The sequence below is a fragment of the Polypterus senegalus genome, chromosome 12 (assembly GCF_016835505.1).
Source record: "Polypterus senegalus isolate Bchr_013 chromosome 12, ASM1683550v1, whole genome shotgun sequence".
Taxonomy (NCBI): domain Eukaryota; kingdom Metazoa; phylum Chordata; class Cladistia; order Polypteriformes; family Polypteridae; genus Polypterus; species Polypterus senegalus.
In genome coordinates this window covers 14,149,192-14,162,319 of record NC_053165.1, presented here as the reverse complement: position 1 = coordinate 14,162,319, position 13,128 = coordinate 14,149,192, and the positions used below count along the sequence as shown (strand labels likewise).

General features: G+C 33.8%; 1 protein-coding gene across 2 annotated transcripts in view; it reads right to left on the bottom strand.

The window, feature by feature from the left end:
* LOC120541615 (RNA-binding protein 5-like) overlaps positions 1-13,128 on the bottom strand; it is a 31,814-nt gene extending 18,686 nt beyond the window's left edge. Inside the window, exons 1-9 of one of the 2 annotated variants that reach the window (XM_039773411.1) lie at positions 12,980-13,128; positions 10,235-10,288; positions 9,085-9,223; positions 7,040-7,180; positions 5,901-5,967; positions 5,482-5,555; positions 1,424-1,507; positions 990-1,050; positions 167-232 (exon numbers count right to left, since the gene is read on the bottom strand). In XM_039773411.1, the coding sequence (XP_039629345.1) occupies positions 167-232; positions 990-1,050; positions 1,424-1,507; positions 5,482-5,555; positions 5,901-5,967; positions 7,040-7,180; positions 9,085-9,223; positions 10,235-10,251 (649 nt within the window). In that variant the 5' untranslated portion in view covers positions 10,252-10,288; positions 12,980-13,128. Of the gene's footprint in view, positions 1-166; positions 233-989; positions 1,051-1,423; positions 1,508-5,481; positions 5,556-5,900; positions 5,972-7,039; positions 7,181-9,084; positions 9,224-10,234; positions 10,289-12,979 lie in introns of those variants that run through there. The other variant, XM_039773412.1, reaches the window with a different exon arrangement.

The window sequence follows — 13,128 nt, the reverse complement described above, 5'->3', positions numbered from 1 at the left end:
GGTTATGCAAATTTCAGAAGTCAAGGAAAAAAATAATAAATTTCTCCTTTCCACCATACTTTGTGAATTGCTCTACCACCAACACTATACATTAAAATAATAAAATTCAGAATTACTCCATATAAATAAATATATAAATGGGTCCCACAAAGTTTGTTTCACTTACTATCACTGCGGTATTCTGCACTTTGCTGAGCTTCAACTGATGTACTAGTACTCGCTGAATCAGTTTCTAAAGAAACACAATACATGTATAATTTAGGACAAAAAAAAAAAAAAAAAAACTTGTCAAAATGGACATTTCAAGTTAAAAAATGTTACAAGGAGAAAGATTGAATGTTAAAAGTACAAAGAAAGTAAAGTCAATCTAGGTTTGGTTAACTTGTTCCACATAATATGGTGAAAGCAATCATTAGCTGCTGGGTAAACACAGCAAAAAACTAACAATGGCACTAGACAAAATATATATATATTTTTTTTTTAACAACAGGCTGTATTTTAAATCAGTATAAATGCATTATTTTCTAATTTTATCTTATTTTTGGTTTATTAATTCTGTGTGATTGGTGAACAAAGTGAACAGACAGGAAAGGGCATGCGTAGGGATTAAAGAAAAAAAAAAAAAAAACAACAGCAGGTAGTGGCAATGAAAGGTCAAATCCTGCAGGGGTTTCATATTCAAGAACTGTATTTATCCTATAACAATAAAATTGTGTCTGAACCATAATGTGGACACCCAAGCCAATCTGTATTGTCTCCCTCAAAATATGCTTATTCATTTTAATAGGTTTACAGGGTCATAACTGACACGTGTGCATAATAGAAAGAAGTTCTTAATTGCAATTGCTAAATCTTATGTTCATACGGTATGATTGGCTAGGCTTGCTGTTAATGTATGCTCCCAGAATAAAATCAAAACATTTGAAGGGGACTCTCATGTACTAATCTGTCATGCATGGAATTTTGTTTAAAGTAGTTTAATTACTTACCCACACAGGCAGCACCACATCTGAAACATTTCTGCCTCCGGCGGAAATTGGACAAACCACACTGCAAAGCAGCCAGTTAGTGGTTATAAAAATATTCCTTCTTTATAAACAATACATTAGACAATACCAACAATTTCAATGAACAAACCCCTCTTCAAGAAAAATCACAAATTGACCATATCTATTTATAAATTCACCTGCCTGCACTGCGAATTTAGTTGGTGGAGAAATGGCCACTACACCTTACTACTGCATTGTTAGGGTTTAAGAGGTTTACAACAATCCACATAAAGATTTGCAGCTAGGAGCTGATAGAATAAATCTGCCTTAAATGATTCACTACACCCCATTCCATACAAGATATATATTTTGTTATTAAACTGGGTATCTGCCAAAGTTCAAAGTCATTGTGTTTAGAACTACACAATACTTACATTACTACAGAGCCAGTCTTCCATTTTGTGTTTTGGATTGCTGTACTGCATGATTACATTCATATCTTGTATCAGGAGCTGCCTCTGTAAAATGGAATATGAAAATGTATTTCATTCCTAAATGATTTAAAGCTAGAAAGCCAAAAGGTTTAACTTTCAATGAGTGTGTATATACATATACACTACCAGTCAAAACTTTTAGAACACCTCCGTTTCTCAGGTTTTTCTTCAAATTTAGTTGAAATGCAATGAATGACCTAAAATGCTGAAAAGGTTTAATTTTAAAGTTTAGGTTAGAAAAAACTGAAAAAAGGAAATTTTGGAATATTACAAATGGGCCTTCTTCAGAGGACAACTAATAGGTTACATCCTACAGATGCTTTGCAGCATATGAAGTAATGCAAGTCTTGCAAATTGAAGCATACAGTTTGAACAGGTGTCCAAACAGAGTTGGAACAGACTACACCCGGAAAATATTACACTGTAAATGGCACTTAAATTGAAATGAGACAGAGCATTATTATCAGATGTGTAGGCCTTTCATTTCGAGAAATTGCAAAAAGCAAAAAGCAAAAAAAAAAAAAAAATTTAAACTCAAATTGTTAGTGAGTATGGTGTCCTACACAATCCAAAGGCAATTGGAAACCCAATCAGAAGTCTCTGAAGGTTACCAGCTTGTGTGATCACTGGCACCCCACAGGACAACAGCTTCAAGTTCAGTTTAACAGTGGTTGAAATAAAGCAAGTCTCCATTTCTACTGTGACACACATTTGACAGGGCCAGTGGAAGTAAAAAAAAGCAGTTCCTTAATAGACAAAATAGGGGCTTGAAATAGGAGCTGTGGAGTACTGCAGACTGGAAGAAAGTCTTGTGGACTGATGAATCAAAATGTGAAATCTTCAGTTCATCACAGGGAATGTGTGCCATTGAGTTGGTGACAAGATGGTTCCTCAGTGTGTAACACCAACTGTCAAAAATGGAGGAGGAAGTGTGATGGTCTGGGGTTCTTTTTCAGAAAGCAAAGTTGGTGACTTGCAAAGTGTCAGGCATACTAAATAAAAAGAATTTCCACAGTTTGGCTGTTATTGTAGCAAAAGGTGGCTACTTTGATGAATCAAAAATTAGAACAAAATGTATACACTTAATTATTCCTTGACTTATTTATTTGCCATTATTTATTTGTTCTATGTCTTGAAAAACTCAGTTTTTCTAAAATTTTGACCGGTACTGTACATACATACATAAAATTATATTTTAAACAATTTACAAATTGTTCTTTGTGTCCAATATGGTTAACAAAACATGTATGTACTGAAGGAAGCTTGAAAGCTCAGGATATAGATAAGTTTTTGGAGCCATGGCTTGATAACATTTAAATAGGAATTAATGCAATCAAACATGCAAATAAATAGTAAGATATAAATCAGATATTGCTAATCAGCAATTTCATGTTACAGTTTCAAAGTATTAACATTTCCATTAGTTTATAGGTTATCAATTATAAGGGAGCACCTAAAGTGAAATCCGTTCTGAATACGCCAAGCCAGATTAAACTGCTTATTAACTTAAACAGTTTATTAATTCTAGTACTGGAGCTAAATTTTGCTTTTAGACTTTGTCATCTGGATGCTAAAAGAATCTTAACTCTAGACTGAAGAGATATTAATAATTGCTTAATTAACTTTGGAAGGTTTTTCATCCAGAAACCAAACGGGAGGCTTTAGCAAATATAAAGCATGCTAAACATGACTCAATTTTGGAGCATTTTGATTGCAAGGGAGATGAAGTTTGCTACAAAACGTTTAATATCGTGTTGAAATATTAAAGCAGCATATCTACACAGCACTACCACATATATATGTATCGTTTGCTAGGTCAGACCGCAGCAACAGCAAGCAAAAAAGCTAATGAACGGCAGTCTGAAGAAATTTACAGAATATTAGCACGTTGGTACATTACGACATGCTAGGACAAAGGCTTTGACAAATAATCAGCTATCGTCTTACCACATTTTATCTCAGAGGCACTTAACAACAATACAGATAAACATTTTGCCAAACAGACTAGGCCTCAAAATCCAGCTACCCTCACCAATAAACTTGCATTGACAACTGACTTTTGGACTACGCTAACAACGAAGTTATATCACAATAAAATATCATTACATACAATATCAGTGATACTATAGGCACAATATTTTCCATTCAGACATAAAACTGACAGCCTTGGCAAGAAGCAAACATGAAGGTTCAGGGACAAAGAAGTCTGCCTTCATGTTAATACATTAAATATTATGGATGCAATTGCATTATACTACGGGAGCTATACCTTGCTAATATATGGACCAAGATTTGAAGTGTGCAAGTGAATTTAACATGCATTACAACTGCAATGGAAGGCAACTTGAGCATAACCACAACAGCGGAGGGGTCAGTGTGTGTTTTCTCGTCTGCCAGCTGACAGACTGTGCAAGTAACCAACTACCAAGTACAGTATGTCCACATGACTCTAATCCCAATAAAAATCCCTGAAACTTTTTTTAACAATGTAAAGCAAAATTGACAGGTTTTCACTTAACATTAAAATACATGCATGCATAATACATATAAAGAACTTTATATGGGGATTTTTTCCTGCATTATTTTCACCGATACTTTGCAAGAAGACATATTAACAACTAACAGCTATTCATTTATCAAAATGGGGTCAAATCAGTTATGAAATATGACATTAATTTGCTTCTCTTATAAACAGTGCCAGGAAAAAGAATGTGATCCTAGTTTCCTCGATTACTGCAAATTTATATACTGTATATAATTATTATTAAATTAAAAACAATGAGTGTTTTCTGGTTTTCAGCCAAAATCTAATACTGCAAAAGTGCCCCTAATTAAACAAAAAACAGCTTTGTTAGGCCAGCTCAAAACTTTATTTTTGTTTAAGTTATTATTTTGTACCTATGTTTGTGTTTTTAATGATTGTCTTGCTGCATAATCCAATTATGCTTCAGATGACAGAACATTTTCAAAACAGAGCAGAATTCCTAGCTGTCTCAAATATGGCAAGTCCTTAATAATGGGCTTTGTACCCTTTTCCACAATGATAGCTTTCAACGTCTTTTTTTTTTCCCTGACCTTTTCAGGTGCTTCCTTGGACTGCAGCATTTCTTTTAATACGTTTATGCAGAGCAAGGCTGGCTGCAATCAAGTCATGCTGTGTTCAGTCAGTTGACACTAAAAATCCCTTGACTTGGCGCTAATAACCTTTTTGTCACAGTGCCATTTACTGCTGGATAACTGTGGAAAAAGTTATTCTCTCAGTTACAGGGTTCATATATATATATATATATATATATATATATATATATATATATATATATATATATATATATATATATATATATATATATATATATATAAAAATAATGGAGAATCAGGAAGGGGTAAATGCTTTTTCACATCACTCGTTATGTATTTTCATACTATATATGCTGAACTGCATTTTACATATGCTTTCCCCACTATAGTTCACAGCATGTTGAGCTTACAATTGGAAATTAATACTTTATTCCTCTTAAATTTATCTTATATTCTTGGTGCATATGGTGCACTGGGATGCACTAACTGTTATGACTGGCCACTTAATCAGTAGCTACATAATACTTGTAAAACTGTTTTTTTTTTAATCATATTGCTGTATTCAAATATACTTAAAAGTTTTAGTTATGTATAAAGGTTTGTAAAAATTTTCATCACTTTATACTATAGGACTATTTTCACTGTATACAAAATTATGTCAGCAGTTACAATTAAGACCAGAAATACCCACTGTAGGATAGGCATTAGAACATTCTCACTCATATCTGTAACTCTGTTAACTGTTATTAAAAATATCTAAACTGCTGAAAGTGAATATAATCATGTATGTTAATGTGGTACATAATGCATATAAGGAACTAAAAACTCAGAAAAATAGAGTATGCAAAGTTCTTTTTAAGATACTTCTCATGTCTGTTCCGATTGTAAAGAAAATAGCTAAACTTTGCAAATGAAGCAACCTGATTGGTCTCCATCCATCTGGTAGCATCTTGCAAGTGATAAAACTTCACAAAGGCAAAACCCCGGCTTATACCTAGAGAAAGTATTCAGATATAGATGGGTATGTTAATTTCCTTGAAAAACTAGCAAAACCGTTTTTGTCACCACTTATTTCTATCCTATAAAAATTATGCTAAAATAAAACTTTCTGAAGGGATAAAATTTTCAAACACTCTAATTCTTTTTTTTTTTTTTGCTGCTATTCTCACTACATCATATAGTCACAAAAATTTTAAATGCTTGCCATGTATTAACAAAAAGACAATTTTGAAAATAATAAAAAAAAAAATAATAAAATTATATAAAGCTGACCTGAATAAATACTAAACTGTATGCTGAAAGAAGGCTAATGGGGAACGAAAAAATATTCAGTACTTACCTGGTCTTTTATTCACTAAACAAATATCTGCAGCTGTTAGACCATCCATTTCTAAAGCAGAACGAATCTACCTCCAAACAAAAAAATAAATAAAAATCACGCATAGAGAAAATGTTTTGCTAGTTAATTCACGGAGTTGAAAAAAAAAGACCTCTATTCACTGATAACAACGGACAGGTTAATACCATAGTAAGCACTGCTGTGCAATATTTACAACAGCTGAGAAATTTGAAACTTTATAAACACAGTAAAAGCAGAGAGATCCATGAATTTCGGAAGCAGGCTGTATTAGAAAATAACTAACTACAAGCACTCTTAGAATCTACTGCAACATCTTTATGACAATACCTGAAAATTAAATATTGCCATGTAATTACCCAATTTCCAAATAGGTCATTTAAAAATACTAAAACTTTTCCTTTATAAAGTTTGTTTAATATTTTTCTATGTACAAATCTTCATAAGCTTTCAGTTCAATTACAAATGTGTCAGATTTTCCAGTGTTTCAATTATTTAATCATTTTTTCTCCCTCATACAAATGTGTAACATGTTGTGCCTAGTATATTATTATTAACTCAATTTTTTTTTTTATTAATATCATCACACAGTTCCAAAAGAAACTGACAGAAATGTGTTTATTTCCATAAAAAAACTACATTGTCCAATTTCTTTAAAATGACTGGCACTAAGCTGCTCCAGTTTAGAGCTACTTCTTCATTTATCAAGCATCCTGGGTTTACAACCTGTGCCTACTTGGGATCTATGTAAAATCACCCCTTGGATTTTTCTGGGAGTACTCAGGTTTACCCTAGCACATCCACAAAAGGTGTACAGACCATGTTTACTGACAACTCTAAATTGTTTCCAATTGAATGTTGGTGTGTGCATGAGTGAACCTGGACACTCTGGGTTGTTCACCTGCCCTAGGTACAAGCTGTCAAAATAGTTTCCTGCCACCATGGCCATGAATTGGATTTAGCAGGTTTGAAAATATATATATATTTTTTTAAATAAAAAAAACTAACAAAAACTCAAGATACTGCAGAAACGTGTCCAGTTAAGTGAGAATAGAATAACTTCTACAAGTAAGGGAAAACAAAATGAATTTTCATATTTCTATATAGAAATCAAAACTTACATCACTTTCTGAGGCATGTGGAGGCAGGCCCTTGAGCATAATGGTCTTGCTCTCATATTCTTCAGCTGACTGTCCTCTATGGCCATGTTCATGAAACTCTCCATCAGAATGATGTTCATCTTCGTGCCTTCTGCTTGTTCTCTGTAAGTGTATCATGAAATATGATGTATCAAACCCAGTATATTTTCAAGCATTCTAGCAAGTACGATTTCAAGAAATTACTTAATTTCTAAGACAAAAGATATAAGAATATTCACAAAAAGCACTATTGAATGTACAACTTGTAATAAAAGTAATTATAGGAATGATCTACATCCAGATGCAGCTGAAGATCCATCCATTTCTGAACCCAATTAAAGTCTAGATGAAAACCAATGTTTTCGAGATCAGCATGGTCAGATTTGCAGGTCTTTAACTACTACCAGAAAAAGGACCACTCATGGGGTATAACAAAAAAAGCAACAGACAGGAACTGTCACTTAACAGTAACCACATGACAATCATACTGTTCTTACAGCACATAAACAATGCCTCCATGAGTACTTTTTCCGTTAACTAAACAACTGAGCAGTTGACAGGGGCTGAATACTTTGCCTTTGTGCTGCTAGGTGGTTACCCCAGCATATTTTAGCAAATGCTGACCAAATGTATGAAGCAGATGGATAATATTGGTCATCACTGAGCCTACACTGACATCTTCCACAGCAATGTGTCGTTATCTATTCATCATCAGGTACATGCTCAGACCATGTATCAATATCAATCATCACAACCACCACATTGAAAGAAGTTGAGAGCATGCAGTTATATTAATAGTTGGAGGTCAATCTGAATAATAGAGTAGACTGGGTAGACTATATATAATTTAATACGTGTGTGTGTGTATATAAATTGAGATGGATATCATTGCTTAGGTTTGACAGCCGATTCAAAATTAGCACAACAAAATGATTGGCCTTAACGGTTATGATCTAGGGAGAGTGTGTATTTATTAACAGCACTGCAATATTTTTTGTAAAAATATATCCTCAATACAAGTAATAGGATTCACCATTATTAGTTAATATTACATTTTCTTTTGTAGCATAGTGACATACAGCATACAGTGACATCTCAGAATTTTCAGCCCTGTATCTAATATATTCAAATGAAAATCTATTAAATGTGAAAGTCAGGTCTAAAAATAAAAAGTAATTTTATTGTGTCATGACTCAAGTATAGCTGAGATCCTAACAATACCAACCCATTGTAATTACACCTATCAATGTAGTGTCAACTGTAGGATAACTCTCATTTGTAACTGTGACACTCAAATACGTGCCATTTGCACTTTCATTTATTAGTTGTTGTACTAATGGAAGCTACACTTTCTTCAAAAAAACCCAATGAGCACCACATATTTAGTGTATGATATTTTGCTTTTAACAATAATGCAAAGCAGTTGTTAGCAGCCCTACAAACTTGCACATCCTGATAAGACTAAGCTGTCATGTTTCCTCATGCTTCCATTTCAAGAAGCATCATGAACTTAGCCTCTTGAATGACTAAGTCAGAATGGAAGTTTTGAAATACTGACATGTAAAATTTCAAATGAAAATGGCTCATACAGCTCACTTTATGACCACTATAGGTTAATCTCAGGTGGGAAGCCACTTGATCTGAAACTGGTCTCAGTTTTTACTTGCCACAAATGTAGGATGTCATGCTGGGAATGAATGCAAGAAAATAAATTTCTACATACAGATATATTACACTAAAAGTGGAAATGGCTACACCTTAATTCATGCACAAAAGTTCCATTTTTGTTTCTAAAGTCAGATTATATTTGGATACTACTGGCACTGCAGTGTTTTATTCCAATTGTTATCTTAAGAGTAGCAGGACTATCCTGTTTTATTAAAATAAATGGTGATTTTTTTTACTTTTTTTTTTGTAGTTAAACATGCAAGTCTCACAATCCCGTTCTAAAAGTTAAGCCACTGCAAGATTATAGATACAGTATTTGTTAATTGTAATTTAAACTATTACATATTAGGTAAACTTACCTCTGGCCAATCTCTGCTCCTGCGCTCATCGTATCTCCCACTTCTCCATTCATAATCATGGCTGCCTCTTCCTTTAATTTCTCTATCATCTCGATGTGGGTCCTGTCCATACCTTCCACTTCTATGTGTGGAACGTGACCTGTTCAAGCATAAAATCATAATACACTTTTGCACAAGATTCACCTTTTACATAATAATTTCCTGATTTAACACTGCAAATGCCAAGTAGCAATTTAAGAAATTTGCTATTACATAATAGACTATACACCAGGCCCCAACGTCCGCTTAAGTCTTGACAAATTCTTTATTATTTACATAACACTATAAACACTTTTAATACAAGAAGAAAGAAAGGTCAAAGTAATATTAAGTATAGCCTAATGTTACCTATACTGTATTATCACAGTACCCAAACAGATACCGGGAGAATATTTGTTTATGATGCCAGCATAGTAGCATCCTACATGAGGAAGGATTTTAGCACTTCATAATAATATACCCCACCTAAACCTGTAACACTTCATCTTATTCAAACCCTTTAACAACGAAAATGTAATTTCAAAAGGGTAATAAGTATACAAAAAAGCATCATTCAAGTAATGTTACAGTAATAACAGAAAAACAGCAAATGAACCTGAAAACAGCTTTTAACATACATGCTACTGTGCACTGCTGTGAAACAAAGATACCATACTTCTCACAATAATGTTAAACTATTCAGTAGTTACATGTAATTTACATTAAAAAAGCAACAGTAAACTAAGACAGACCTTACTTAAAACAAAAATGTACAATTTTTCTCTTGGTGAAAAAAATTACACAACTCCAACTAGGCACCTTATTTTTTGGGTTAGTTAATTAACACTTGTAGGATGCACCCTTAAGCTATTTATTGTAATATTTAAGTAGTTATATTTTGTTCTGAAAGGTACAACAGATAATGACTGATATATTAACTAACAATATCTAATGCCAAATGCTTTAAAGGTTTATTAGTTAGCAGTTGTGAAACACTGGGGAAAAAATTGATCAAACAAGACAAAATTGCTGTTTTAAATCCAAGAAAAACGTCTTTGAAATTTTTAGTAAAAACTGCTTAATGAAGAAATATAGGAAAAAAGAGACAACAACAAAAAAGTAAACAACCAACCATTTACCAGAATCCATGCTTATGTTGATGTTAAGGGGATCATCGGCCAGAAACCTGTAACCAAAGAAGGAAAAAATAACTCGACAACTAGTTGTCAAAGAACACAATTTCTTACAGGAATGCAATAATAATAGTGTGAGTCAAAGTAACTTTATATCATACAGCCAAAAAATTCAAGCATTTTTGCTTAAAAATAAATTTAACGCAAATCTATGGAAAATAAGCATATGATGCATTCAAGGAGGCTCATAACGGACTTAATAGTTTCTGAACGCAGATAACGTTATTCAACAAGTACTGTATAAAATAATGCTAGAGTATATTAATCTTCATTCTTCACAAGTATGGCACCAACAATAACCTAAAGAACAGACACTAACATACAAATATTTACTTATTTTCTGGGTTAAAAAAAAAAAACACACACACACACACACACACACATATTTACGTACTATTAAAATCAATGATCCTAGTGTATGGAAGTGAACCTTTTACATCAGCAACATGGCAGCATCTTAAACAATATGAAAGCATCTTAATGTATCCAATGACTACATAGGTCATGTCAAGTTTATGTACTGTATATAGCATTTTAAGTTAGCCAATAGAAGGTGTCATTTTGACATATCATTGCATCCATAATGGCTAACACAGTAAAACACCCTACTAATATAGCACTTTTAAAAGAAATGTTGTCTAAAGCGTATTACAGCAATAAAACCAACAACAGATTAGAATGAAATAATTGAAACATGATATTAGAATGTAAAGGATAATGGGGGCACAAGAAAGAAGAAACAAGCAAAATAAGGGACAGTTACCAAATATAAAATTAAGTAAAAGTAATCCTTTATTTATTTTTACTCACATTAACCAAACCTGGGTAGGTAGGAGTGCTTCACAATGAAAAATGTCTGCCCGTTCTTCCTAATCAAACTGCGTAAGCTGCTGCTGGTCAAAGCACCACTTTTTCTATCGAGCTGAGACTTTCACGTTGACATATTGATTTAATTCACATTAAATATCTAAATTACAAGATAATGTGTGATAGTGAGATAAACTGGTTTTAAATTACTCCACTGGTATTATCCTAACAAGCACTACATGCTCAGATTAAAAAAAAAATATGGACTCCGATACCTGCTTTTGTAAAGCTGCACAGAAACTACTTTACATTTATTTTAGGCCTGTTCCTAGCATTTGTCACGAATTTTTAGGATATCCTATTTGGTGTTTAGAAGTGAAATAATGTTATTTAATCAATCGTATTATATTGGCAACATTTCATATTCATAATAACATTATCAGAAACTTGTTTTTCTTGTAAAGTTAAAAATTGTATGTTAACACTATCTCAACTTCAAATAACTGTACAGCTTTAAAAACTATTAGTGGGTGTTATGTTTTTAACGTTTTTCTGTTATATACCCTAATGTACCCCCGGCAATTTGTCTATTTGCAATGTTCATATGATAAAGATTTACAAATAAAAAGTAACCTATATGGACTCTAAACTCTGCCCATCGATGGATTAAAATGCCACAAGTCCACATGACCGTCATCATCAAGTTCTTCCATGTGAACCCCGAATACAATGAGGACTGATTGTGAGGTCATTTATGTTAGGTAGAATACTTAAGAGGGGCTGTCTCGTGGACTAAGAACCCCTGCAGATTTTTTTTTTGTGTGTTTTCTGTCCTCCCTGGCCATCGGACCTTACTTTTATTCTATGTTAATTAGTGTTCCCTAAAATGTGCTATACAAATAAATGTTGTTCTGCACTGTTCTTCCTTCCACGTCTCGCTGACGTGCGTGTTTGATTAACAGGCCCAATATGAGTGAATGCAGGTGTATATCCTGCAACGTACTGGCGTCCCATCAAGGTTTACTGTCATAAAACTTACAGGGTAACCTAAATGCGTATTAGTGGGAATTCACGTCTCAAACAAAAACTAAGAAAGGTATCTCGCTTATGGAGAACATACATTTAGGAAAAGTCCCACTCATATTCAGACCGCTCAAACTCTCGCCGGAATCGTGAGAAGGGCCGTAGGAAGGACGATCACGTTTCAGGGCGCACACACACAGTTGAAGGAGGAGCACGTGCGTCGCTGAATTTCCAACTACACGGAACGTTCACAATAAGACCTCTCAAAACCGAAACAAGATCGCTAAACGGTGCGATGCCCTACTGCGACACAGCAAAGCACTTCCGGCGCGGTCTGCTGCTCTCTGTCACTTTGCCTAATGCATTTTGTCGCGTCTGACTTCCAAATTACTATCACCTCCTTGCATCGATTGCTGGGTTAAACGCCAGCACCTGAAAAATTACATTTTAAGATCCAAAACAGGCACTGGTCACTTCAGGATTTTATTCATTTAAATTAACCCACTTTTATAATAAATATTTATAATATAATTAAGCGAATAGCGTGCCACTACTATGCAGCAGAATTTCGTACAGGCACTTATTTACATAGTTGGTTCGTCGGAATAGTTGAGAACGCACGGAACAGCTTAAACATAGCAAATGCAAACATTCGACTCTCAAGACCCACTTCGACATGCCCCTAATCACTTGTTTGGCCTAACCGCATGATTTACAGAATTACGATTTTCTCCAATGAATAAAAAAAACAACAGCATTCCTCCAACTTTGCTTCAGTCTCAGTCGGGACCATCGGCTAAAACCTATGTGACTATTCCATCACAAGCGCTGAAATGAAAAATAAAAGTACCTACCTGACACGATTCTTTTTATTAATGGTGTTGTTTTCGAGTTATTACACGTTCTCGTGTTCACTACACAGTATTCAGCCACTATATTTTAGTACTTCTCCATGTATTTTCAGTGAACCACTAAAAAACAAAAAATGGCTGCAGTCACCTTA